This window comes from Phyllobates terribilis, unplaced genomic scaffold (assembly GCF_046119375.1).
Source record: "Phyllobates terribilis strain yellow unplaced genomic scaffold, ASM4611937v1 Scaffold_11__3_contigs__length_659146591, whole genome shotgun sequence".
Taxonomy (NCBI): domain Eukaryota; kingdom Metazoa; phylum Chordata; class Amphibia; order Anura; family Dendrobatidae; genus Phyllobates; species Phyllobates terribilis.
The window spans coordinates 397,528,677-397,553,698 of record NW_027362771.1 but is presented as its reverse complement, the minus strand read 5'-3'; the positions used below and the strand labels follow the sequence as shown (position 1 = coordinate 397,553,698).

The following is a 25,022-nucleotide window of genomic DNA, read 5'->3' as shown; positions in this document are numbered from 1 at the left end:
AGGGAGGCCATTAGTTTATCCTACTCGGCTAGTGGTGCTCCGGTTCCTGAGAGCATCAAGGCTCACTCCACTAGAACTGTAGTGACCTACTGGGCAGAGAAAGTGAAGGTTTCGATTGATCAAATTTATAAGGCCGCTACATGGTCCTTACCATCTACTTTCCTTAAGCACTACAAACTTGATCTATCCTCCTCTGCGGACTTAACCTTTGCTAGAAGGGTGCTGCAAGCTGTGGTCCCTCCCTAAGGATCCCTCTCTCTGATGTGCGGTCATGGGTTCTGGAAAAAACAGCTACTGGTAAGTAACCTTGTTTTTTTTCCCAAAAAATGTACTTTTAGCTCCAAGTTTTTTTTTATTTTCACAAGGGTAACAGGAGAAATTGCACAACAAATTTTGGGGTCCATTTTCTCCTGAGTACGCAGATACCTCATATGTAGGGAAAAAATAAGGGCTCAGAAAGGAAGGCGTGACGTTTTGGAACACAGACTGATGGAATGGCCTGCGGGCGTCATGTCGCATTTGGAGAGCCCCTGATGTGCCTAAACAGTGGAAACCCTCCACAAGTTACCCCATTTTGGAAACTACAATATAATTTTTGCATTTGCTGCAAACTTGTCAGGTACACAAGGGTTATTAGGTGATACTGGACCCCATAATTTACTGCGCAATTTCTCCCGAACACGGTGATGTCCCATATGTCATCAGAAACTACTGTTAGGTCACATGTCAAGGCTGAGAAGGAAGGAGAGCTATTTAGCTTTTGGAGCACCGATTTTGCGGGTGACATTTGTGGAGCCCTGAAGATGCCAGAACAGCAGAAAAACCCAAGTGACTCCATTGTAGAAATTGCACCTCCCAATAAATTAATCTATGGCTGCAGTGACTATTTTGTATCATCCACGCCAAGCTTTTTTCTGGTGAATTGCATATTTGCCAGTTCAGTGCCCATTCATTGTGCCCCCATATATTGTATTGCCCTCATACATTGTGCCCAGCTTGTACTTCTGGAGACACGCACCCCGCTAATTGTTAAGTGCGCACTCCCCACTACAATAATGCCAAACATGTAGCTGCTTACTGCGGTTTAGGCACAGTGGGGCTCAAAAGGAGGGGGACATTTGGGAGCGAAGAATTCACCGGATTTTATTTGAGGGGGCAGGACCCATGTCGTTTTTCCAGAGTCTTTGTTCTACCAGTAATATTTGACCCCCTATTGTTCCAGTGACAGATGACGGACCCGAGTGGGGGCTGGTTTTGAACGGGATAAATTAGGGTTTTTATTGGTAACATTTTGGGGTACATAATATTTTTCTATTGCTTCCAGAATTAGGCTGGGATCACATTCTTGTGTTCTATGCTGAGCACTTAACTTACGTCGGGGTTTCCCACAAAAATGCAATTCAGACTAAACCCCCAATGGAACCACCCCCCATAATGAGGCAGATGAAGACATTTTGGGCTCCGTTTGGAGTCTGCTCCGGTGGTCTCCATCTTTTTAGGCATGCATAGATCTGTGGTCGCCCAAATTTGTGTGCTAAAAAGACGCCTAAAATGATGGGACCCGCCGGAACAGAGACCAGTCTAAAGGGACTCCATCTGCCTGACAAGTGAGAGGCTTCGTCGAGGATTTTGTCTGAATAGCGGTTCTGGAGTATTTACATTGAAACCAGACTCAGCAGAAACCGCGGAAACATTGAAACCGCTCAGCGGAAAGCGCAGGATAAATGTGAGATGAGCCTTATTCCGATTTTTGAGAGGTAGAATGAACATATAGACAGCGGTACAAGAATAGTTCTTATTTTTAATTTTGCGTGGTTCACCATGCGGTATGAGTGATAAGGCGGATTTATTCTTTAGGTCGGTGCGATTACAGGGATACCAGATTTATATAGTCATTTTTTTAGGTTTTGCTGTTCACACAGTAAAAATGCTGAATATTCTGAGAGCTGTAACTTTATTTTTTGGAAAACAGCGCTGTATGAGGGCTTATTGTTTGCGGGACGAGTTGCAGATTTAGTACCAGTTTAGGGGACATAGTAATTTTGATTCAGATTTTTCAGACACAGAATGAACGAAAAACAGAAATTCAATTATTTTTATTTTTTAATGTTTGCGCCGTTCACCGTGCGGTAAAAGTGATAAGGCCGATTTGTTTGTCGAGTCGGTACGATTACAGTGATACCAGACCTATATTTTTTATGCTATTTTTACAGACTAAACAATATTTTACAAAAATTAATTTGTTTTTGCATCATCATATTCTGAGAGCTATCACTTTTTTTTATTTTTTGGCCGAATGAGCAATGGCCTTGTTTTTTGCAGGACTGTTTGGCATTTTCATTTATACAATTTTTTTTTTCATTTTTTTATTTTTAAATACAACTTTTTAATCGCTTTTTATTCACTTCTTTGTGAGTCAGTATGATGAAAGAGTCATTTTTGGCTTTTTGTTTTGTGTGTTCGCCATATGGAATAAATAACGTGACAATTTTATAGAGCGGGTCGTTATGGATGCGGCGATACCAATTATGTGTACTTTTTTTTGTTTTACCACAAACGCTGCATTTTGTGTAGCAAAACAGATTTTAGTGATGCGTGCACTTTTTTTTTTTTTTTACTTTTTTTCCCACTTAGTCCCACTGTGAGACATGTATAATTTTTATTTTGATCACCAAGTCTCATACACTGCAGTAATCATGTACTGCAGTGCATGAGACTCAGTGTCTCACTGACCGTGCCTGTGAGACCCAGCTTATAGCTTGATCTCACAGGCCACAGTACCCAGGTCATCACATTCTCATCTCGGGGCTCCGATAGTTACTAAGGAGGTCTTGTGACTTCCTTGTAACAACTTAAATACCTCTGTCGTGATTGCAGCAGTATTTAAAGGTGTTAATCAGCCTTGATCGGTTTCAAAACCAGCCAGGGCCAATACTGCAGGTGTGAGCTGTCATATACAGCTGACACCTGACGGAAATTCGGCTGCGGGGCGGCGCTACACTGTTATTCCTCAAAGCCGCTAAAAAGCGTCGCCGAGGAATAAGCACCTTTAACAACTGCCGTTAAAAGGCGTATCGGCGGTCATGAAGGGGTTAAAGCACTGGTTGGGGACAATAGCCAGAGGAAAGGCTGAACCAGCTCTTCCCCGGGTGGCTTCTCTGAGTGCCGCTGTATGTGACTGACAGGTCTCTGACTATGGCAATCACTACTAGCTGCTCTCTAGGAGTGGGGCTGGACTAGGCTTGTCCGGGCCAGATCTTTACAGTAGACTGGTTCCCTTTTAGTACTGATTTCTTGATCATGAATGTTTTTATAAAAAACAATTATGTGCAATATATTAATATCCAGGATCTTGGAGGCATGAGGAAAGAATTAACAGTTCTGCCAACAACATTGTTTTAGAATTTTACTTACAATCCCTTTTAAAGGCACGGACAGTAGTAAACAAGTCTCGGACAATTTAATGAATAGAACATAATGGGTATGCAGCCCAAGGCAACCGATTGCTGTTCTGGAGAGAACTAATAAAGGCACCCACAAGTTACTTCACGGAAAAGATACTAGCCTCTTGTATAAAAGTATTGTCCTGCTGTCTTTGATGAAGCAGACGGCATCATGCAGATAAGATGGGTTGTGCTAATACAATCTACATACATGTTTTATTGAAACATTTCTCTGAAAGGTAAATTGATGTAGAAAACACCATGCAAAAGGGAATAGCATATGAGCTGGCAAGGGCTAGGTGCGGAGGATGCCATACACATGAACCCCCATCAGGACGGGCACGCTGGCGAAACTAGTCTGCAGGTGCACAGAATTGTATACTAAGAAACGGAGTTCTGTCTATTTCTCGGTATACTCCTATTGGTTATATTGCTTTCACTACTGCCATCTTTAGTTGGCCCCAGAGCCATAAAACCACTGTAGCATTCTATTGGATAGCAGGCTACAGAACATTAGTCTAATCTGTCAGAAGTAGGCACTCACATGTGTCTAGTAGTTCACAATGAACAGGGCAGAGGGAGTCACACGCAGAACTTTTGCTTGCTCTGTACCACGTACGGTAAAGTTACAGATTGATTTGCCGCTTGAACCTTTATCGTCTTTAAAGGGAATCTGTCAGCAGCTTTTTGCTATGTAATCTATGGACAGCATGATGTAGGGGATAAAACACTAAATTCAGGGATGTGTCACTTATCCAGCTGTGTGATGCTTTTTACTTTACTGAAGGTTTTATCACCAGGGCCCTATCACTGCATGGACTAGAGCAGCACACGAGACCTAGTCCAAACATGCCCCTTCCTGTGATAAGCAGCTGTCAATAGACCATGTACACAGAAAGTGAATGTGGTGTGCGCAGGGTTAGCTTTCTGAGCTCTGCTGCATTTTACATCAAAGAACTCTGTGTCACAGCTGTTGTACCCAGTAAACTTAGATACATTATTGGAATCAGGGTCTCTTTTCCTACATTATGCTGCTCTCAGATGAGGTAGCAAAAATCTGCTGACAGATTCCCTTTAATGGGTTTTTCCATGGGGAGTGTGGGGGTCTGTCTGCAGAAAACAAAGATCCCAAAGTCCAAGATAAGTGGTATGATATTGCGCATGCGTGACATTTTCTTCCTAAGGGTATGTGCACACGCTAAGTATTTGAAGGAGTTTCTGCACCAAAAGAGTCTCTTGGCAGAACAAATGCTGCACGTATGTTTTTGCATGCATTTTTTTTTCTCCATTTATTTGACTGGATAAAAACGCTTAAGGGTATGTGCCCACGATCAGGAATAGCAGCGTTTTGGATGCAGCTCACCTGCGCTACATTCAAAACGCTGCGTCCTACATCAGAAGCACTGTGGATGGGATTTATAGGAATCCCATGCCCACTGTGCTTCTATCTGACGCTGCATAAACTCACCCGTGGTCCGGCTTTACGAGCCGCAGCATGTCAATTATCTGCATCTTCACCTGTAGCCAGTCATTAGATGCGGTAAATCTGAATTATTCAATGAACACATACGGATTTACCGGCGTGATTACATTTTGGATGCAGCAAAAATACGCTACATCAAAGACGCTGCTGTTTCCTGATCATGGGCACATAGCCTAAAAAATTGACATGCTGCAGCTGTAAAACTGCTTCTAATCTGCAGGGAAAAAATAAGCAGCATGTGCATGAGATTTCAGAAATCTCTTTCATTTATGCTGGTATAGTAAATACGCAGTACAAAAGCAGTGAAAAAGGAAACATGTGAACAAGCCCATAGACCATAAAAGGCGCAGTGGTAGCGTGTACCTACCGATCCACTCACCCATTCTCAGGATCTGGTTCTGGTGAGATAACCATTTAAATATTTGTTGCTTTTAGTATTTAAAGTGTAATAAACGGCAATCTGAGACAAAAACCTTACCGGTCATCATTATTTCTACACTCTACTGTTGGTGTCCAATGAAGATGTCCATGTGCAGAAGGTGGAGAGGACAGCTTTGGCTTATTCTATAGGTCTAAACACTTGTGGTAAGGATCCACATGTACAGTGTATATCTGTAAAATTATTGAGGAGGACGTTCCCATGGCAGATTTATTGCAGATGTTCTTCAACTGTCTCATGCATCTAAATGAGGTTTACAGAAATCCATGCACATGCTGCAGAAATATCCCCATCCAGCTGGACATTTCTGTAACAAATCTGCCACAGTCGCTTGCTGTGTCCATTACTTTCCCAATACCTGATGGTGGTAGAACAGGATCCAGGCTGGAGTTCCTCTGCTTGTATAATCATTAAATTGGTACATTTGTGCTCTTTATTACACTATGACACTAATATTTATCATAAAAGTAAATATTTCTTTAAATATATCATAGATAGACTAAAAATGTACAAATAGAATACGGTCAGGAACTAAAGTTTGTGGGACCAAAACATCGACAATGTGGTAATCTAATGCAACCTTTTCACATGGGACAGCGCAAGCACAAGTTGGAGAGTTCAATGAATGATTGTCTGGAGCCGAAGTAGAAAAACAATTATACAATCCCCTAATATATGAGCATGTATATCTGGAAATTTGGGGTGCTCAATCAAAGAAAATATTTTCTGCAAGGACTCACAATTTGTCCCGTACTGTCTGCTGCCTAATTTTCCATTCACTGAAGTAAAAAGAATTAACGTTAAAAAGAAAATCAATCAGAATGTGATTGTGCCTGCTGCAGACTGAAGGTCTATTTCCTCCGGAGTCACAGGCTTCATATCCATTTTTAGAGGAGTCCATATAATAAATCTGCATTACATCATTTGCTTCATATGGCTACTTGATGATTCTCTACATACAATATAACAAAGTTCTCCCAGATTAGTTGCTTTGCTCCTATCAATAAACTAAAGCCATGGCCGTAGGTCAGTTCAGTGCCAGCCATCAGAGCTTATATTCCGCATACGCAATTCTCTTCCTCCACGGAAAAGACACCAAACAAAATTGTAAGACAAGCAAGGAATTCACAAAGCTTGAATCAGCCGTCATCAATCCTTGGAAGGAGCTGCATCGAAATCATTGTATCCTATTCACAAACAAACACCTTCCCTGATCCAACCAGGGCGCCAGTATTCTTTCTATCAAAGGCTGGCCATACACATTGGATAGCTGTCAGCCGATTGTTCAGCCGACTCTCCCATATATACAAGAGCGCTCCTATGTTCTCTGTGAGAAAGCCGCTGACTGACACATAGGCCAGAGGCTTATCTCTGTAAGAACAAAGCGATTGTCAGTCCAAAATTGGAAAAATGCGATTGACATCTCTCCCACCCATCAGTTGGTCGGTGCTTTCATAAACATTAGGCCAGGGGTCACACTGACATAGATTTTCTCATGTGAGAATCGGGCCAATTATGCTAATGACACTCGGATCAAGGTGTCAGAGTTTGATCCGAGTGTCATGTCAGTGTGATCCGATTCTCTCGCACGAGACAACTCTATCACAGTGTCTGTGATAAATTGAACTGCACTCGGATGACATCGGAGTGCAGTTCAATGTTTCAAAAGCACCCATAGACTTGTACGGGTGAGTGCGATCCAATCTGCACTGCCCCATAGTATAACATTGGGCTATCTGATAAAACATCACATAGCACTCAGCCATATTATACGCTTGAGTGAGCGAGTTCTTAGACTGATATTGGCAAGTTTGGCCGACATTAGTCTAATGTGTATGGGGGCCTTTAGCCTATAGAGATGTTGGTTGTGAAAAGAACATATACTGATTGATATTGGTATTATGACAGCAGAAAAATGGTCTTGATTAAAGGTTATGCCTGGTATTGCAGCTGAGGCAAATAACCTCAATGGCCTAGACAGCATTTCTAGACACAAATAGAAGTGCTCTAATCAATACTGAACGTTTGAAACCAGTGATGTACTCTTTTATGGTGCATGCACACACTACTGCTGACACTTGGCTGAAACTCCACACACCTGCAGTGAGCAAATGGCCTCACAATTTTGTTTCAACCAAGTGGCCACTGGTAGACAAAGTTTTGGCCAAGCAGCCAGTATCAGCAAGTGGATGCACCCTTATAGGCCAAAAGCACTGGACCCAGCAGGGAGGGGCAAGGACCTTGTGTATGATTTATGGGATCGAGGAAAATGCTGACACAGCTACTTCCCAGTCACTAAGAGAACTGCGATCTCCTGCCAGAGACTGATCTACCTCATCGGTGCAGGGCAGGAGAGAATGCTACCAGGACCTGCCTGGAGTCTGCACTTCCTGAGGAGCTGAAGCACATCCTGGAAAGAACTTCAAAATGTGTTGGGGATGGGGTGTGGGTTTTTTGATAATGTAGAAAAGCTGTGTGTGTACATGTACTGTGCGCTGCAGAAAGTGTACATTGTGCGCATATTGGAAATCTATATGAGTATAATACACGTGATGTTATCTCTCTACTCTATCCTGGTGCACTAGAATTCGTTGCATTGTCTCTGCCACTTCTTTACACCTTCAAGGAACTTTTAATTACTTGGAAATGTGCTTCTCATTTTCTGCTGTCACAAATTGGGGTGCATTCTAGAGAGAGGTGCATCTTGTAGCCAGAAAAATATGGGATTTATGTATGATTATTTGTACCAAGGCAGTATAAAGAATCCTGCAAAGCAACGCAAATCAACAGGTGACAGCAGACAACTTCACCTGCTTTTTTTTTTTTTAACATCTTCAATGTGTTACATGCATCAGGCTCTGTTCACATTAGCAGTATTTTTTTGCACCAGAAAGCCATGCTAGATTTAACTGCAAGTATACACCAGCAGAACCCAATGAGTTTAATGGTACCGACTAGGCTCCTGGTATTCTTTTTTTTAATGGCAAGGATAGTGTTGCAGACTGTGCTGTTTGCAGCCAAAAGAAAAAGTATATACAGTAAAGGTTAAGGCAGACCCTTATGGAGAAGCTAAATGCAAATATGAACAAAGCCTTACAATCCTCACTTCCATGTATTATGATATGTACAATATATGACGAGATTCATCCTACTGGTGGCTGGGAATGTAATACAATGAATCCTGAGCCTCTGAAAACAACCCATCGACGTTCTACAGGTTTGCAGACGTTTGTTGCAGGACGACCACTGCTGTAAAGGATGAGTCCTACATTAATATTCCACCCAGCAACGGTTGCAGTCAGTAAGAGGAGAGTCCACTAGACTGGATCCCGGTAACACAGCAGGAGAGAAATACTTTGAGGTATCCTCACACTCCTATGGTGTATAATGATGGCGCAGTGCAGCACAGAAATAACAGACTTCTCTTGTGAAGAGACTAACAAAAATAAAAATCAATCAAACTCCTATCCATCAAAGTGCCAGACAAATGATCAAGTATTAGCAACAACCTGTAGATAAAAAACATGTGTCTAATAAAATAAAGCAATAGAAATCTCTCTCCACCATCCTTCGCTTCTTGTCGTTCCTCTCTGTTACTTTGGTACACGAGATCCAGAAGAGGAGGTAACACTTAGTGTTCTTTTAATACATTTTGGCAGAGGTGAAGTAAACAATCTGATAGAGTAGAAGACGACGATCTTATCCATACCACCAGCGTACCCTCCTGCAGGTGGCAGTGCAGCAGTGATGGTAAAGCAGGCAATAGCTGGCACGCAACTATCCCTTCACCACCTGAAAGACACAAGGAGACCCTCAAGATTAAAAGAAGCAACATACAGCACAATATGAATCCGTTCTGCTCTCCTTCTCTTATGATGAAAGAGAGATGCAACAATAGAAAGGGGCAGGTAAACCCTGGATTATTAATCTCTTAGAGGGGTTTTAAATATCCTATAACTTATTTTTCAGCTTACCAGGGTATTCCTTTATTATATGTACAGTGGCTTGCAAAAGTATTCACTCCCTTGGCTTTTTATCTATTTTGTTACATTACAACCTGTATTTAAATATTTTTGTAATCTGTTTTGTGTGTGATGCATCAGCACTAAATAGTCTAAGTTGGTGAAGTAAAGTGAGAAAAATCTAGGAAGAAATTACATTTATGAGATCAAATAACTACAAATTGGCATGTGTATATATGTATTCACCCCTTTTGCTATGAAGCCACTAAAAATTTCTGATGCAAGCAATTACTTTCCTAAATCACATGCTCAGTGAGAGGACGTCCACCTGTGTGCAATATAATGTATCATGGTCTGTCAGTATATACGCACCTTTTCTGAAAGGCCACAGAGGCTGCAACACCACTAAGCAAGAGGCACGACTAACCAAACAATACCATGAAGACCAAGGAGATCTCCAAACAAGTCAGAGAGAAAGTTGTTGAGAAGAACAAGTCAGGGTTGGGTTATAAGAAATATCCCAATCTCTGATGATCCCCAGAGCACCATCAAATCCATTATCATGAAATGAAAAAACATGGTCCCACAACAAACCTGCCAAGAGAGGGACGTCCACCAAAAAGCTCAGCCCGGGTAATGAGGGTATTAATCAGAGAAGCAGCACACCCTGAAGGAGCTGCAGAGTTCCCAAGCAGAGACTGGAGTATCTGTCCATATGGCTACAATAAGCTCTTTATGGAAGAGTGGACAGAAAAAAGCCTTTACTTACACAGAAAAATTGTAAGGCTTGTTTTGAGTTTGCCAAAAGACTTATGAAAGACTCCCCAATTGTATGGAGGAAGGTGCTGTGGTCACATGACACCAAAACTGAACTTTTTGGCCACAAAGGTAACACTATGTGTGGTGTCAAACCAACACAGCTCATTACCCCAAGAACACCATCCCTACAGTGAAAGATGGTGGTGGCAACATCATGCTGTGGGGATGTTTTTCAGCAGCAGTGACAGGGAAAATGGTTCCAGTCAAGGGGGAGATGGATGGTGCGAAATACAGATATATTCTTGAGCAAAACCTGTCTGCCAAAGAGACAATGACCCAAAGTATACTGCTAAAGCAACACTCGAGTGTAAATGTTTTGGATTGGCCTAGTCAAAGCCCAGACCTTAATCCAATTGAGAATCTGTGGTTAGACTTGAAGATAGATGGTTTCCTCTGGTGAACAGAAAACTTGAATGAACTGTGGCAATTTTGCTTGAGGAATGGGCAAAAATCCCAGCTGCCAGATGTGGAAAGCTCAGAGCCTTAACCAAAGTTACTTGCAGCTGCAATTGCAACAAAAGGAGGCTCTACAACGTACTTTTAGGGGGGTGAATAGTTATGCACACTCAAGTTTTCAGTTATTTTGTCCTACTTGTTGTTTGCTTCACAATAAAAAGAAAAACAAATGTTCACAGTTGTAGGCATAGTCTATACATGAACTGATGCAAACCCTATAAAAACAAAACGTGAAATTCCAGGTTGTGAGGTAGCAAAACAAAAAATGCCATGGGAGGGGGTGAATGCTTACTAAGTACCCTATGTTATTTATATGTACCATTACTTTTCCTTAATTACAGCAGGGTATTTGCTCATTTTGTTTCTATCTTACGTTTTGTATTTTACTTTTCAGTAGACATAACCGTGTAAAGACTTGCTTTTGCATGACAAGTTGTAATTTTGATTGACACCATCCATACAACATACTGAATAGAAAAAAAAAATAGTCCAAATACTTAAACAATTTTTTTTGTATAGCTTAAAAGGAAGAGTTAGTTATATTCTAATGCTATCTAGTACACTGTGTATAGTGGTCATGTTTTTATTATTCCTTGCCCAGTTTGCGATTCTATACCCCCACACTATCAGGTTCACTCTTCTTACGCAACCATTCCCCATTTTTGGGTCAGTGATTAAAGATGGTTCTCGTCACAATGATAGAAATATCTCATCTTAACTGTTCTTCTTATGGTAGTAACAACTGCTATTCCCTTAAATTTGTGAAATGCACAGAATAGAAGAAGAATCCCAGCTGCTGATATTCACAGCCGGACCACCTATGGCTACCATAGCAACAATACAGAAATGCAGAACAACTGACAGTATATTGCGGCACTTTTCTGAAGGACCAGTGGACTAAGCACAGGCTCTTCCCAGGGACAAAGGCTCAAAAACAGGACTGCTAGAAGTCCAGCATAATGTTTGTAGGACTCTGATGACATGTTAACCCTTAATGCAGTGTTCTGCAGATATCGACACCAAAGACTGTGATTTTAATGAACATATCAGATATTATTTGTCTATATTCTGGATTATTTACAGATGTTGGGAGCTTTCACAACTTCTTAGAATAAAAAAAAGTCATGATACACTGTAAAAGGCCCAAACTGTTGGACATTTTAGCAGTAACCGTGGGGTACAAGTCTGTAGTCACTATGTGACTGCAGACTTGTGAATCCTCACATCGTGTGCACTGTGTGTGGTGAGGATTCTCCGTGCTGGCACCGTGAGTGGCAGGCGCATGACCACAAGTATGTGATATGCATACACGTGATCACATGCCAACTAGATGTGTGCAGCCTCACTCAATACAAGTCTTTTGAGCGAGGTTGTACACGTCTAGTTGGAATTTGTCTGGAAGTAAGAAAATTGCATACTTTGATCATATGACTGCCAGCTCGCGGCGCATCCTTGCAGTGCAGGCAATGTGAGGATTCACAAATATGCAGTCACATCGAGTGACTGCAGACTTGCACACCAAGGCCGGACAATCCAATAAGAATGATTTATTTATATGGTGCTGTGTCAGAGACGTGCGAGAAGATAAGTGAATCATACAGAAAGTCCCTTCATTTAAAAGTGGAGGGGGGATTTCTCCTCACCCTTTTCATACAGTATGTCAGGCATGGATTTCTTTTCTCAAACCCCCTCAATTTCACCGGGGGCTGCTGAGCAAGGTTTTCTGGCAGAGCAGAAAGTATCTAAAATAATCATCTTATAGCTCTGATCTAATGTCTACAAGAAGCAAATCATTAAGCAGAAATACAAGGCATCGGCTGCTCCTCATCACTTACCTATAACCTCCACAACATGAAAGTTCAGTGCTTGCTGAACAAGGAGCAATATTTCAGAAAGGGGCTGCTGCGGACTGGAGATCTGGATTCTCCCCTTAACATCATTAGGTAATGCCAGCCACATTTTACCAAACTCTTCTGTTGAAATCACAAGAGGTCTAGAGAAAAGAAGAGGCAAAACTAATTACACCCACATGCACAATAGATATAACTGTGGTTTACAGACAGATAATACAAGTTTCATTTTCTTTCCAAAAATTCTTATTTAGGCAGCAGTCAATGCTGATTAAAGGGATCGTCCACCTCTTTTCTTTAATGTTACCCTATGTCCCCAGCCCAGGTTGGTAAAAAAAATAAAAAATAAATAAAAAACAGTATAAATTTTCCTTCCGATTCCTGATGGCCATGACCACGCGTGACTCCTAACCTTCTCTTCTGCTGTGGTCAGCATGTGACCGCTGCAGCCAAACAGTAGCTGTGGTGAATGGCTGCAGCTGCCAAGAGCCAATTAAGCCAGAAGACAAGGAAAAAAAAATTGCGGGGCACAGTCGCTATATGCCATTTCTTATTTTTAACAGCACAGTGGTCTATATGCTTTGTTGGCACTGCCAGTTTTTTCGTCCCAATTCTCCAAAAGATGACTGTAAATCTCATCTGTGCACACAAAGTCTATTTGATGTCAGTAATACAGAGAATGCAGTAAAGAGGATATGCCATAGATACATATGTGAGGAGCACAACGTTTGCAATCTCCGTACACCACCAGATAAAACCCTCCAGCACTGCTCAGCCATTTCTGCTACGGACATCTGATAAGACTTTAAGCCCACTGCTATTGATTAAACTATATAGGGCCCGGTCAGTAATCAGGGGGCAGACTTCACCAGTGTGGTCTTCTTACAAGTATCCATCAGAAGAGCTTTTTGATTGGACTTACCAAAGACAACCAGGTATTTTTTCTAATTAACGTTTTACTCTGGATCCCCAACATCAGTGATATATATTAAAAAAAAAAGCTAAATACAAAAAACAGCAAAGTTGATGTAGTTATTTTACCTGATAAAATCAGAAAGTACAAAGTCTAATGAAAATTCAAGCTGAGAAGGCACCTCTGACTCTGCTAGGTACGTGACACAGCCACGGATTAACTCTTTCTTGCACGGGTGTGTAGGGTGTACACTGCCCCAGCATTGATGCACTCCATTTGCCTCCAGATGAGAAAGCTGACAACAAAGACTCCCGGAAACCTAAAATGCAAATAAAGAATAGCAATGCAAGTGGGAATTCCAACATGTTGGGATCTTTGTGTTTATGGTACTGTCTAAATCAGGGGTCTCAAACACCCGGCCCGCGGGCCGCATGCGGCCCTTCAGGCTGCTTCATGCGGCCCTCAGGCACCATAGACCCCGATGGTGGCCCGGTCCAGGAGCCACCGACAGCTGCGCTTCAGTTCAGTGTATTGCCGTGCAGAGACCGTTACCAATGCCAGTCGCCGGCCTATCAGAGGCCAGCAGCTGACCTCTGCGTCCCAGCGCAGCGGCGTATGACGTCACTGACATGCGCAGATGTCAGCAGCTGACCTCTGATAGGCCGGCGACTGGCATTGGTAACGGTCTCTGCACGGCAATACACTGAACTGAAGCGCAGCTGTCGGCGGCTCCTGGACCGGGCCGCGATCCTCAAGGGGGCTAAGGTGCCTGCGGGCCACAGGTGCAGAAAGGACGCCGAGGGAACGGAGGACAGGTGAGAAGAATCTTTTTTTTTTTTTTCTTGTGTATATGAAGAACGGCACAAGGGACATTCCTCTAACGTGGGCACCAGGACGGGGACCTTCCTCCAACATGGGGACCAGGATGGGGACCTTCCTCCAACATGGGGACCAGGATGGGGACCTTCCTCCAACATGGGGACCAGGATGGGGACCTTCCTCCAACATGGGGACCAGGATGGGGACCTTCCTCCAACATGGGGACCAGGATGGGGACCTTCCTCCAACATGGGGACCAGGATGGGGACCTTCCTCCAACATGGGGACCAGGATGGGGACCTTCCTCCAACATGGGGACCTTCCTCCAACATGGGGCCCAGGATGGGGACCTTCCTCCAACATGGGGACCTTCCTCCAACATGGGGACCAGGATGGGGACCTTCCTCCAACATGGGGACCTTCCTCCAACATGGGGCCCAGGATGGGGACATTCCTAAAACATGGGGACCAGGATGGGGACATTCCTAAAACATGGGGACCAGGATGGGGACATTACTACAAGATGGGGACCTGGATGGGCACTGGATGGGCACATTACTACAAGATGGCAACCTGGACTGGGCATTACAACAAGATGGGGACCTGGATGGGGCATTACTACAAGATGAGGACATATCTACAATATGGGGATCGGTATGTGACATTACAACAATATGGGGCCCAGGATGGGAGACATTTCAACAAGATGGGGACCAGTATGGAATATTACGACAAGATGGGGGATATTACACGATGCAGACCAGGGTGGGGCACATTACTACAAGATTTTTGCCAGAAAAACTTCAAAATTAAGCATGAAAAAATATTTTGCCACTAAAAATGCTGCTTTATATCTAAACTAAAGTAAACAAAAAAAGTGCATGTTTATTATCGCCACATCCGTAACGACCCAAGCTATAAAAAATAAAATAAAACAGCAAAAATGTTCAAAAGGTGTATAGAAAAAAAATGGTATCACTAAAAATGTCACTTTGTCCTACAAAGAATGCGGCCCCCCCAAATTAATTTTTTTTTCTGTGCGCGGCCAATATACCCAGCCGAGTTTGAGACCGTGTGAGAACACACAGAGGGCCAAAATGAAAAACTTGGACAAAGACGTGGGCCAACCAGTACACAAGATAATGGGCCCCACACAGTCCTACATACAAAACAATGAGCTCCACATAGTCCTCCAAAGAGTATTATGGCACCACATAGCTTTCCATATAGTATAATGGGCCCCACATAGTCCTCCATACAGTAGGATTGGCCCCACTTAGTCCTCCATACAGTAGGATTGGCCCCACTTAGTCCTCCATACAGTAGGATTGGCCCCACTTAGTCCTCCATACAGTAGGATTGGCCCCACTTAGTCCTCCATACAGTAGGATTGGCCCCACTTAGTCCTCCATACAGTAGGATTGGCCCCACTTAGTCCTCCATACAGTAGGATTGGCCCCACTTAGTCCTCCATACAGTAGGATTGGCCCCACTTAGTCCTCCATACAGTAGGATTGGCCCCACTTAGTCCTCCATACAGTAGGATTGGCCCCACTTAGTCCTCCATACAGTAGGATTGGCCCCACTTAGTCCTCCATACAGTAGGATTGGCCCCACTTAGTCCTCCATACAGTAGGATTGGCCCCACTTAGTCCTCCATACAGTAGGATTGGCCCCACTTAGTCCTCCATACAGTAGGATTGGCCCCACTTAGTCCTCCATACAGTAGGATTGGCCCCACTTAGTCCTCCATACAGTAGGATTGGCCCCACTTAGTCCTCCATACAGTAGGATTGGCCCCACTTAGTCCTCCATACAGTAGGATTGGCCCCACTTAGTCCTCCATACAGTAGGATTGGCCCCACTTAGTCCTCCATACAGTAGGATTGGCCCCACTTAGTCCTCCATACAGTATGATTGGCCCCATTTAGCCCTCCATACAGTATAATTGGCCCCACTTAGCCCTCCATACAGAATAATGGGCCCCACAAAGTCCTCCATACAGAATAATGGGCCCATATAGGGGTGGTGGTTCTGGTGTCACGGGCCAAATATAATCACCCTTTGGGCCAGATTTGGCCCATGGGCCAGAGTTTGACATATGTGGTCTAGATCATCATCATCTGTTGATTCGTAACTACCTTTACGTTATGAGCAAAAACAGAAAAAAAGGATCAGTACTTGGTAAAACTTCAGTTTATTTCATCCGTTGAAAACAGGGATAGCCATGATTTAAAAAAGCAGAGTGATTCTTACACGTTTTTGGCAAAACTGCCCTTAGTCATAGAATAGAATTTGTTCTATTACTAAGGCCAGCTATACCAGAAACGCGCAAGTATCACTGTATTTTTTAATCATGGATATCCCCGTTTTCAACGGAAGTTTTATCCAAGTACCGATCCTTTTTCATGTTTTTGCTCATTGCACACTGCTGGTTGGCAGCATGGATAGAGGTACTTACTACTGATGCAGCGACAAGGCATGGTGAGGCTTCTCATGTTCTTGTACATTAATTTTTTCTATATACCTTTACGTTATTTGTTTTCACTGATCTGCCTCGCTGGCGGCAGCAATGGTTGGTGATTAAGGAGAACTTACTGTAAGAATCTCAGAGCCTTCCACTTGTAGATGAATATTCCTAATTGCAGAACTTGTGGGATTAACAATTAACAATGCAAGGACCAAGCAGTCATCTTTCCACACTTTACTAGAGCACACAGTCAGAGTCCCACAATGTGCCAGCTCAGTGACTGCAGAGTGTGAATGCTGGGCAAGCTCAAGAGGTAAGGATGGCACACAGACAATTGTGCTGGCACCCTGGCTGGATGGAAAAGTTTCCAGGTTAGAGTTTGCAAACAAAGAAGGAACTTTCCCATGTACTGACTTTTCTTCAACTCCTTGTGACGGTAACAACCTAGAAGCCCCTGATGAGACATCACTTGGTAAGGTCTGCACTAGGTGATTCTGCTCCCCCGGGGGGTACAAGAGCTGTGCACTCTCTTTTTTGCCAAATTTAGATTTTCTTTTAAACTTTTGTGTGGTCTGGTCTGGTTTACCCATCTGTGAATACAAAAAGGTCACATTAATTATACACATTAACCCATTATTCACTACCCCATTAAAATGACCTATTTGTGTCTTGCAAAGCCAGTGCTCCTTCTAGCGGCTGCAAACTCTTCACACATCCCCACCACCCCAAAAAAAAAAAAAAAACAATAACAGCCCCAAACCAGAGAAAAAGAGAAAAGTTGGAACTGTTGGGAATAATCCATTCTCTTTTTTTAACTGAATAAAAAATTAGAACTGAGCTGTGAACACTGGTGGTTACGCCCTTATTATCCCAGTGCTATAGGAATTCTATAAATCACTCAATAGTTTTTGTGTACATGCTCAGTAGTGAGGCAGGGCTGTGGAGTCGTGGAGTCGTAGAGTCGAAGTCGAAGTTCAGGGAAATTGAGGAGTTGGGAGTCAGTGGTTTGGCTTACAGACTCCACAGCCCTGCTAAATACTGCAGTCCCCTGCATGTTATGATGCCCCCAATTGGAAGTTTGATATTTATGTAATGGGTGTCTGGGGTCACTACAGATAGGCGTACCAACAACTACATTGGGTTCTTAAGACATAGAGCCACATCAGATTATTTCAACCCTCAATGACTTAGATCTATGCCTGAAAACCTCAGTGCTGCAGTGTTTCTCTATGTGAGCAGGTGCAGCGGTGGTATACGGGATGATATTCCGGTCTGATTTGGGATGAATGGGGCTTTGAATACAGAGAAGTTCTAGCCTTAAAAGGGGTTGTCCAGTACTTTCATACTGATGACCTATCCTTAGGATAGGTCATCAACATCAGGTCGATTGGGGTGTGACAGCCGGCAACCCCGCTGATCAGCAGAGGTGCTGGGTAACGCACCCCCAGCGATCTGATATTGATGACCTAACCTTATAGAACTGGATCCGACTGGCGGTACACAGCTGGAACTTATTGTCATTAGTGGGAACTTGATTTTTGTAACGAATTAGAAACACTGCTGTTGTCTATATAAATATTCTCCCGTGAATGCACTAATTTTCCCCATTATCATCATATAGGCCACATCTTCATAGAACAGATTCCATTTCCCTTTATCAGGTTAAAAACACTTATTTAATACTAAAAGGTAATAAGAGTTTATATCTGTTAGATGCCATTAGTGGAACTCAATATACATAAAACTCATTCTTTTGTTCTCATCTATAATGTGTCATGTTTAGCGACACTGTAAATCGGGACAAATTTAAAGGGATTTCATTACCGGCAGAAATATTGATAGCCTATCAATATTTAACTCCATTAATTAGTAGGAAGAAGGGGCGGCTCAGCTTTCTGAACTACAATTAAAGGAGTTGGTCGCAATTTATAATTTTTGGAGGATTTGCAATAGGATGTTAAAAAAATCTCCTTTATTACTATGCCAATTGAACTGAATGCCACTGGTATAAAGTCCTTTCATGGACCCTCTTCACCCCCTCTAGATGTAATATATCAGACACCAATACATTGCAAAAAGTCAGCAAATGTCTCAGTGTACAAGTGCAGGTGGGAGAAGCTTCATGTAGAGACCTTCAGCCATCATCCTCATCATAAGCAAGCCAATATGATCTAGAAGGGTTGACCTCCACGATCCACACCAATGAACACAATGATGCATGGACCCTTAGCGATTAGATATTGATGACTTATCCTAAATCCAATGTTGTAGTACTAGAAACTCTTTAGCTATTTTAAAGGGGTTGTCTACTACTAGGACAACTGCTTATTGATTTGAAGGTTTTCCCCCTTTAAAAGTTAAAAACACCTACACGCCCCTCCCATACCAGGGCTGTTCCAGCATTCGCGTTCCCTGGACTCCCGTGAGGTTGTTCTGTCATGTGGGCCCTGGGCCCATCAGCGCTGGCATCACTGTTCCCACCTTTGGATATATAAGTAATCGACAGGAAGTGAGAGCTGTGGCTGGCCGCTCCCCCTCTTGATTACTTATCCATCTGAAGGCGGGAACAGTGATGCCAATGCTGATTGGCCCAGGGCTCACGTGATGTAATCTCCAGTGAGCCCTGTGTATGCCAGGAGAGTATAGGTGTTTTTTATTTTAAGGGGGGTAAACGTTCAAATCGATAAGGGGTTGTCCTAGTAGTGGAGAACCCCTTTAACACACAGTCAATACTACCAAATTATGTATACAGAGCCTCCAATTAGTAATATTTTCCTCTCTAGAAACAAATGTAAAAAGACAATACACAGAATTTCTTCTCTCTGCAAAATTAAGTCTGTCATGGCAAAATCAATAACAGAACTAAGAGGGTACAATCTCTAGCATTAGATGTTACTACTTGCATTTTACCGATACACAACTGAGCATACCAATGAGACAGCATTCGATCCAAGGCCCACAAATAAGGTGGAAGCTAACTGTTGCTTCTCTCGCTCTTCTGTGGAGATAAGTTCCACTGATGGTTCTGCAGGAGGAACAGCTGGTTCTTCATCTTCACCCATTGATATACCACTCTCCAATGGAGAGGAGACCAGCTCTGGTTTGCTCATTTTACTTTCCTTTTTCAATAAGTAGCCTTCTTTCCCCCAAACTTTCCTTATACCTTCCATCCTCAAACGATTTTCCCTAATTGAGAAAAAGACAGACATTGTAAAATCAAAAACAAAACTAAAATATGGTAAAAAGAAGGAATAACCTGGGACAACGCCTATAGAGGAACCCATACAAAGGTATGAATGGACCTTGTTTCATTAAAGCATTATCTACCTCGTTAGACAGAATATACCAATTGAAATTACGGCGCAGTCAGAAGGCTACATAAATTGGACCGAGATCGGATCACAATGCTCGAAATGACTGGTGGCTCTCCCGACCCGAGTGTAACTGCATTCTTGGGTTGGCAGAGGCGCCTGTCAATCCATGCAGTCTTTTCCGATCTCAGTCCGATTTATACGACCGTCTGACTGCGCCCTTAGAGCGATTGCATTGCTTGCCTTCAGCCATAACCCTTGTGTTTCTATATAAAAGTAGGAAAAAAAAAAATAATAATTGCAGTTAATGCTACATTTAGATTACGAGTAAGACTCATTTCTTGCAATAAACTGAAATTATTGAGACCAATTGCCCTCTTCCCTTATAGGCATTATTCTTACAGTTAGGGGTTCCCATCTTACCCCCAATCAGAATGGAGGGAGTACTTGATGCAAGAATACCATCACATCCAGCTTCAAGCAACCCCCTCCAACTGGCAGTATCAACCTTTCTCCAGCTTAAAATATTACCCCCACAGTATAATCAGCTTTTCTTGCTTCACTGGGAGACACAGGAACCATGGGTGTACGCTGCTGGCACCAGGAGGCTGACATTAGGAATTACAACCAAAGAAAGTTGGCTCCTCAGCAAATTATACCCGCCTACTGGCAGTCAAGCTATTCAGTTTAGCTTAGTGTCACTTTGGGGCAGACATGGGGAGCTCCAGACCAGTTTCTGCCAAATGGTATTCATTTTTTCTAATCTTCTGCTCTTGTCTCTTCAGATAGGGTAACCGTGGGGGATGGGACGCTCTGTTTTCCCAACCCAAAGGACAGAGAGCAAAGCTCTGACAGGGTTCAGTCTGTAGTTACTCTTGTCTGGACAGCAGGACCTTTTCTTATCCTAACGCATTCAGCGTTATAGCACTCGTGCAGACGTTGCTTACCTTTTTTTCTCCTGCCCACCTTGCCCCCTAGAGTGCGGTGTGTGCATGGAGCCAAGTCCAAGCCAAAGATCATCTCCTTGGATACGAATCATAGATGGACCAATCTTCCAGGAAGGCAAGTGGATCTTCTCCCTGCATCCAGCTATGTAGCCCATTCCCGCGACGGTTGTCCTATGTCGTCTCCTTTTTCTTCTTTAGTCTTCTTTCTTCCTCCTAAGTGTTCCTTTAGGCTCCACCGCTCTTCCAGTTCCTCTTACAACCTTTGAGGCCTTCTAGAGCCTCAGCTGGGGCTGGGACCCAAATTTAGTCCCCGGCTTCAGTTGCAGCCTAGTCAAGCAACGCCCCCTCCCTTACTGGTCAATCAGATGCTCACACAGGCGATTCTCCCACTCTGCAGCGTCCCCATCCCCTCCTCCTTCCGGGTATCGGCATTTTGATCAGGTTAGTGCTCTGAAGCCATCCTTGTCTTGTGTCTATTATCGTACCTGGAGGACCTGTTACCACTGGTCAGAACAGGAGGTCTCACCTATGGTTTTTTGCTATCTTACCTTCTTGCCTTCCTGCAGCTGGGTCTTGAGTCTGGCTTAGCCCTCAGCTCTCTCAAGGGCGAGGTCTCAGCCGTGTCCATTCTCTTCCAGAAGGATCTGACTTGAAAACCTCAATTCAAGGCAGTTCTTCAGGGTGTGGCCCACTCTGTTCCTCCTTACCGGCCCCTCGTGGATCCCTGGGATCTTAACCTGGTGCTTAGTGCCCTACTGTGTCCTCCTTTCAACCCAATCCACAGCATTTTGCTGCTCTGGCTTTCCTGGAAGGTGGCGTTCCTGATTGTTAACACTTCTATCAGGTGAGTTTAAGAACTGGCAACTCTGTCCTGTCGCTCTCTTTTTCTTGTCCTTCACCTGGAACAAGGTGTTGTTGCATTGGTGCATTTGTTCCTTCTCAAGGTGGTTTCTTCCTTCCACCTTAACGAAGATATCATTCTTCCATCTTCTAATCCTGTGGTGAAATGCCTACACTGTTTGGATCTGATCAGAGCGGTGTGTCACTACCTGAAGGTGTCAGCTTCCTTCAGATTCTCTGTTCGTCATTCCAGAAGGACCTCGCCGATGTCTCTCTGCCTCTAAGGCGACCAATGTCCACTGGATTCGTTCTGCCATTCTGGAAGCTTATGAAGCTAAAAATAAATCTCCACACTGCAGGTCCAGGCTCATTCCGCTCATGCTTCCTTCACTGACTGCCATCAGGCATCAACCCTGCAGCTTTTGTAAGGCGGCTACTTGGTCCTCCTTTTACACTTTCTCAAGTTTCTACAAGGTTCACACTTTAGCCTCTGCGGATGGGAGTCAGGGCAGAAAGGTGCGGCAAGCAGCAGTCGCTCAGGTTACCCCGAGGGATTTATCTTACACATTTAAACATTTTTCTGCACTGGGGACTGCTTTGGGACTTCCTCCCATGGTTACTGTGTCCTCCAATGAAGTGCCTGGGAAAAGAGGATTTTTGGACCTACTGTAAAATCCTCATCGCAAAGCCATCATTGGTGGACATAGCACCCCACTCTTTTGTTCATGTTAGCCTTGATGGGCGTGTATAATAATTACAAAAAAAAAAATGAAATATTCTGCTTTTCCTACTGCTTTTCTCACTAGCTGAATAGATTGGTTACCAGTAAGCAGTTGTAGTCTGCTGTGGCGGCAGCGTACACCCATGGTTCCTGTGTCCCCCAGTGAAGGCTAAAATAAAGGGATTTTATGGTAAGTCCAAAAATACTCTTTTTTCGTCTGGTTTGCACAAACCGTTATTGCATAACCGTTGATCTTGTGGAGCACCACAATTATATTTGCATTACTTACATACAGACAAATCATACACTGTATTTTTCGGATTATAAGACTCACTTTTTTCCCCAAAATTTGGGGGGGGAATATGGGGGTGCGTCTTATAATCCGAATGTAGCTTACCGGCTGCAATGGAGCGAGGTCTCAGGGTCGCGGCTCAAGGAAGCTGGCGGCGGCAGGAGTGGGGTGAAGCTGTGGGCCCCAGGCCGGTAGAAGGGTGTGTTCGGCAGTGTGGGGGCTTCACCGACAATTTGTGAAAGCCTGGAGCCCCCGCACTATCCATGGTTTTCTATATGGTGGACTTCAGAAAAATGGCCGACAGAGGCTGCGCATGCGCAGCTTGACATCTTGGCCCAGAGATCTCGTCTCCAGAGATCTCAATTGACAAATCTAAAAACTCTCTGTGTCAGAACTGCTGCACCCAGTAAACTAAGTGACACATTGCAGAATTCAGGGTCTCTTTGCCTACATCAGATGAGGTAACAAAAACCTGCTGACAGATTCCCTTTAATCTTTCAGAATTTCCCACACCAAAATCTTACTGACTGAACAACCTTAAAAAGAACTTACTCTTTTAGTCCAGTCTCGCCACTGTTTCCAGAGACTTCAGATAAAACAGAAACTGCAGAAGGTGAATGTCCATCAACCAGACTTATAGAAGGTAGACTGGGGGAAAAGCAGAGTCCATAGGGTTCTAGGTTTAAGACTGAGAAAAGAGAAACTTTATAATAAACAATAAAAAAATACAATTTCTTTATTCCTAGTAAAGCTACGTTACTGAATTATTCCAGAGACAATCTAATTAAGTCACACCAAATTTAACTTGGCACAATGCCTTCCACCTAAAGAAACATGCCACTTCAGATCTCTATCATCTAATCCCACAAAATATAGTGCCATTACTAAACTGGCTTATATCAACAACAGGTAGTGACAAAATACTAGTCAAAGAGCAATTATATTCCTCAACACATTCACAAGGGTAAATTAAAGGGCTATTTATGACATGCTCTTGATAGTCCTTATACTGTATGATGATGTAATGAAATATGAGCTACAATTAGAACCCGTTAGTACATTACATATAATGGATTTAGGCCCTGAAAAATCAAAGTGCTTAGCCAGAAGTCTGGCATCACTTTGTTAAGTTGCAAAATTTCATTGCCCGGCTCTGCTAAAAATGGACGGAGCTTTAGCAGGACAGGGGCGTAACACCACAACTCATCTAATTCATGATGAGCTGTAAAATCATGTGAGAAATCTTACTTCAGTCCATGAACATAGCAAGATTTGTTTCGAGGGCACATGGAGATGCATGACAGTTGTCAGACACTCCTGATTCATTAAGAGGTGGGGTCATGTATCCTGAGATTTTGGCCAACAACCTCCTTCCCTCAGTAAGAACATTGAAGATGGGTCATGGCTGGGTCTTCCAAATGACAATGACCTGAAACACACATTTTAAGGTCCTGGAGTGGCCTAGCCAGTCTCCAGACCTGAACCCAATAGAAAATCTTTGGAAGGAGCTGAAACTCAATGTTGCCCAGCGACAGCCCCAAAATCTGAAAGATCTGGAGGAGTGGGCCAAAATCCTTGCTGCAGTGTGTGCAACTTGGTCAAGAACTACAGGAAACGTCTGTCCTCTGTAATTGAAAACATAGGTTTCTGTACCAAATATTAAGTTCTGTTTTTCTATTGTATCAAATACTTATTTCATGCAATAAAAGGCAAATTAATTATGTAAAAATCATAACGTGATTTTCTGTTTTTTATTTTTAGATTCGGTCTCTCACAATTGTAAAATTACAGACCTCTCCATTCTTTGTAGGTGGGAAAACTTGCAAAATCAGAATTGTATCAAATACTTATTTTCCTGTGTGAGAGTGAGTAAGTGAGAGTAAGAGAGACCGAGAGTGTAAGAGAGAGACCGAGAGAGTGTGTAAGAGAGAGACCGAGAGAGTGTGTAAGAGAGAGACCGAGAGAGTGTGTAAGAGAGAGACCGAGAGAGTGTGTAAGAGAGAGACCGAGAGAGTGTGTAAGAGAGAGACCGAGAGAGTGTGTAAGAGAGAGACCGAGAGAGTGTGTAAGAGAGAGACCGAGAGAGTGTGTAAGAGAGAGACCGAGAGAGTGTGTAAGAGAGAGACCGAGAGAGTGTGTAAGAGAGAGACCGAGAGAGTGTGTAAGAGAGAGACCGAGAGAGTGTGTAAGAGAGAGACCGAGAGAGTGTGTAAGAGAGAGACCGAGAGAGTGTGTAAGAGAGTGTGTGAGAGAGAGA

The 25,022-nt window shown here is 43.3% G+C and overlaps 1 protein-coding gene across 2 annotated transcripts in view; it reads right to left on the bottom strand.

Annotated features, from left to right (window-relative positions):
- Positions 1 to 3,393: 3,393 nt before the first annotated feature.
- The window catches only part of AP4E1 (adaptor related protein complex 4 subunit epsilon 1), an 80,285-nt gene continuing 58,656 nt past the window's right edge, over positions 3,394 to 25,022 (bottom strand). For both annotated transcript variants that reach the window (XM_073653043.1, XM_073653045.1), the window contains 6 exons: positions 23,318 to 23,453; positions 19,585 to 19,840; positions 16,783 to 17,244; positions 13,494 to 13,684; positions 12,438 to 12,595; positions 3,394 to 9,157 (listed from right to left, as the gene is read on the bottom strand). In XM_073653043.1, coding sequence (XP_073509144.1) covers positions 8,997 to 9,157; positions 12,438 to 12,595; positions 13,494 to 13,684; positions 16,783 to 17,244; positions 19,585 to 19,840; positions 23,318 to 23,453 — 1,364 coding nt within the window. In that variant the 3' untranslated portion in view covers positions 3,394 to 8,996. The remainder of the gene's footprint in view (positions 9,158 to 12,437; positions 12,596 to 13,493; positions 13,685 to 16,782; positions 17,245 to 19,584; positions 19,841 to 23,317; positions 23,454 to 25,022) is intronic.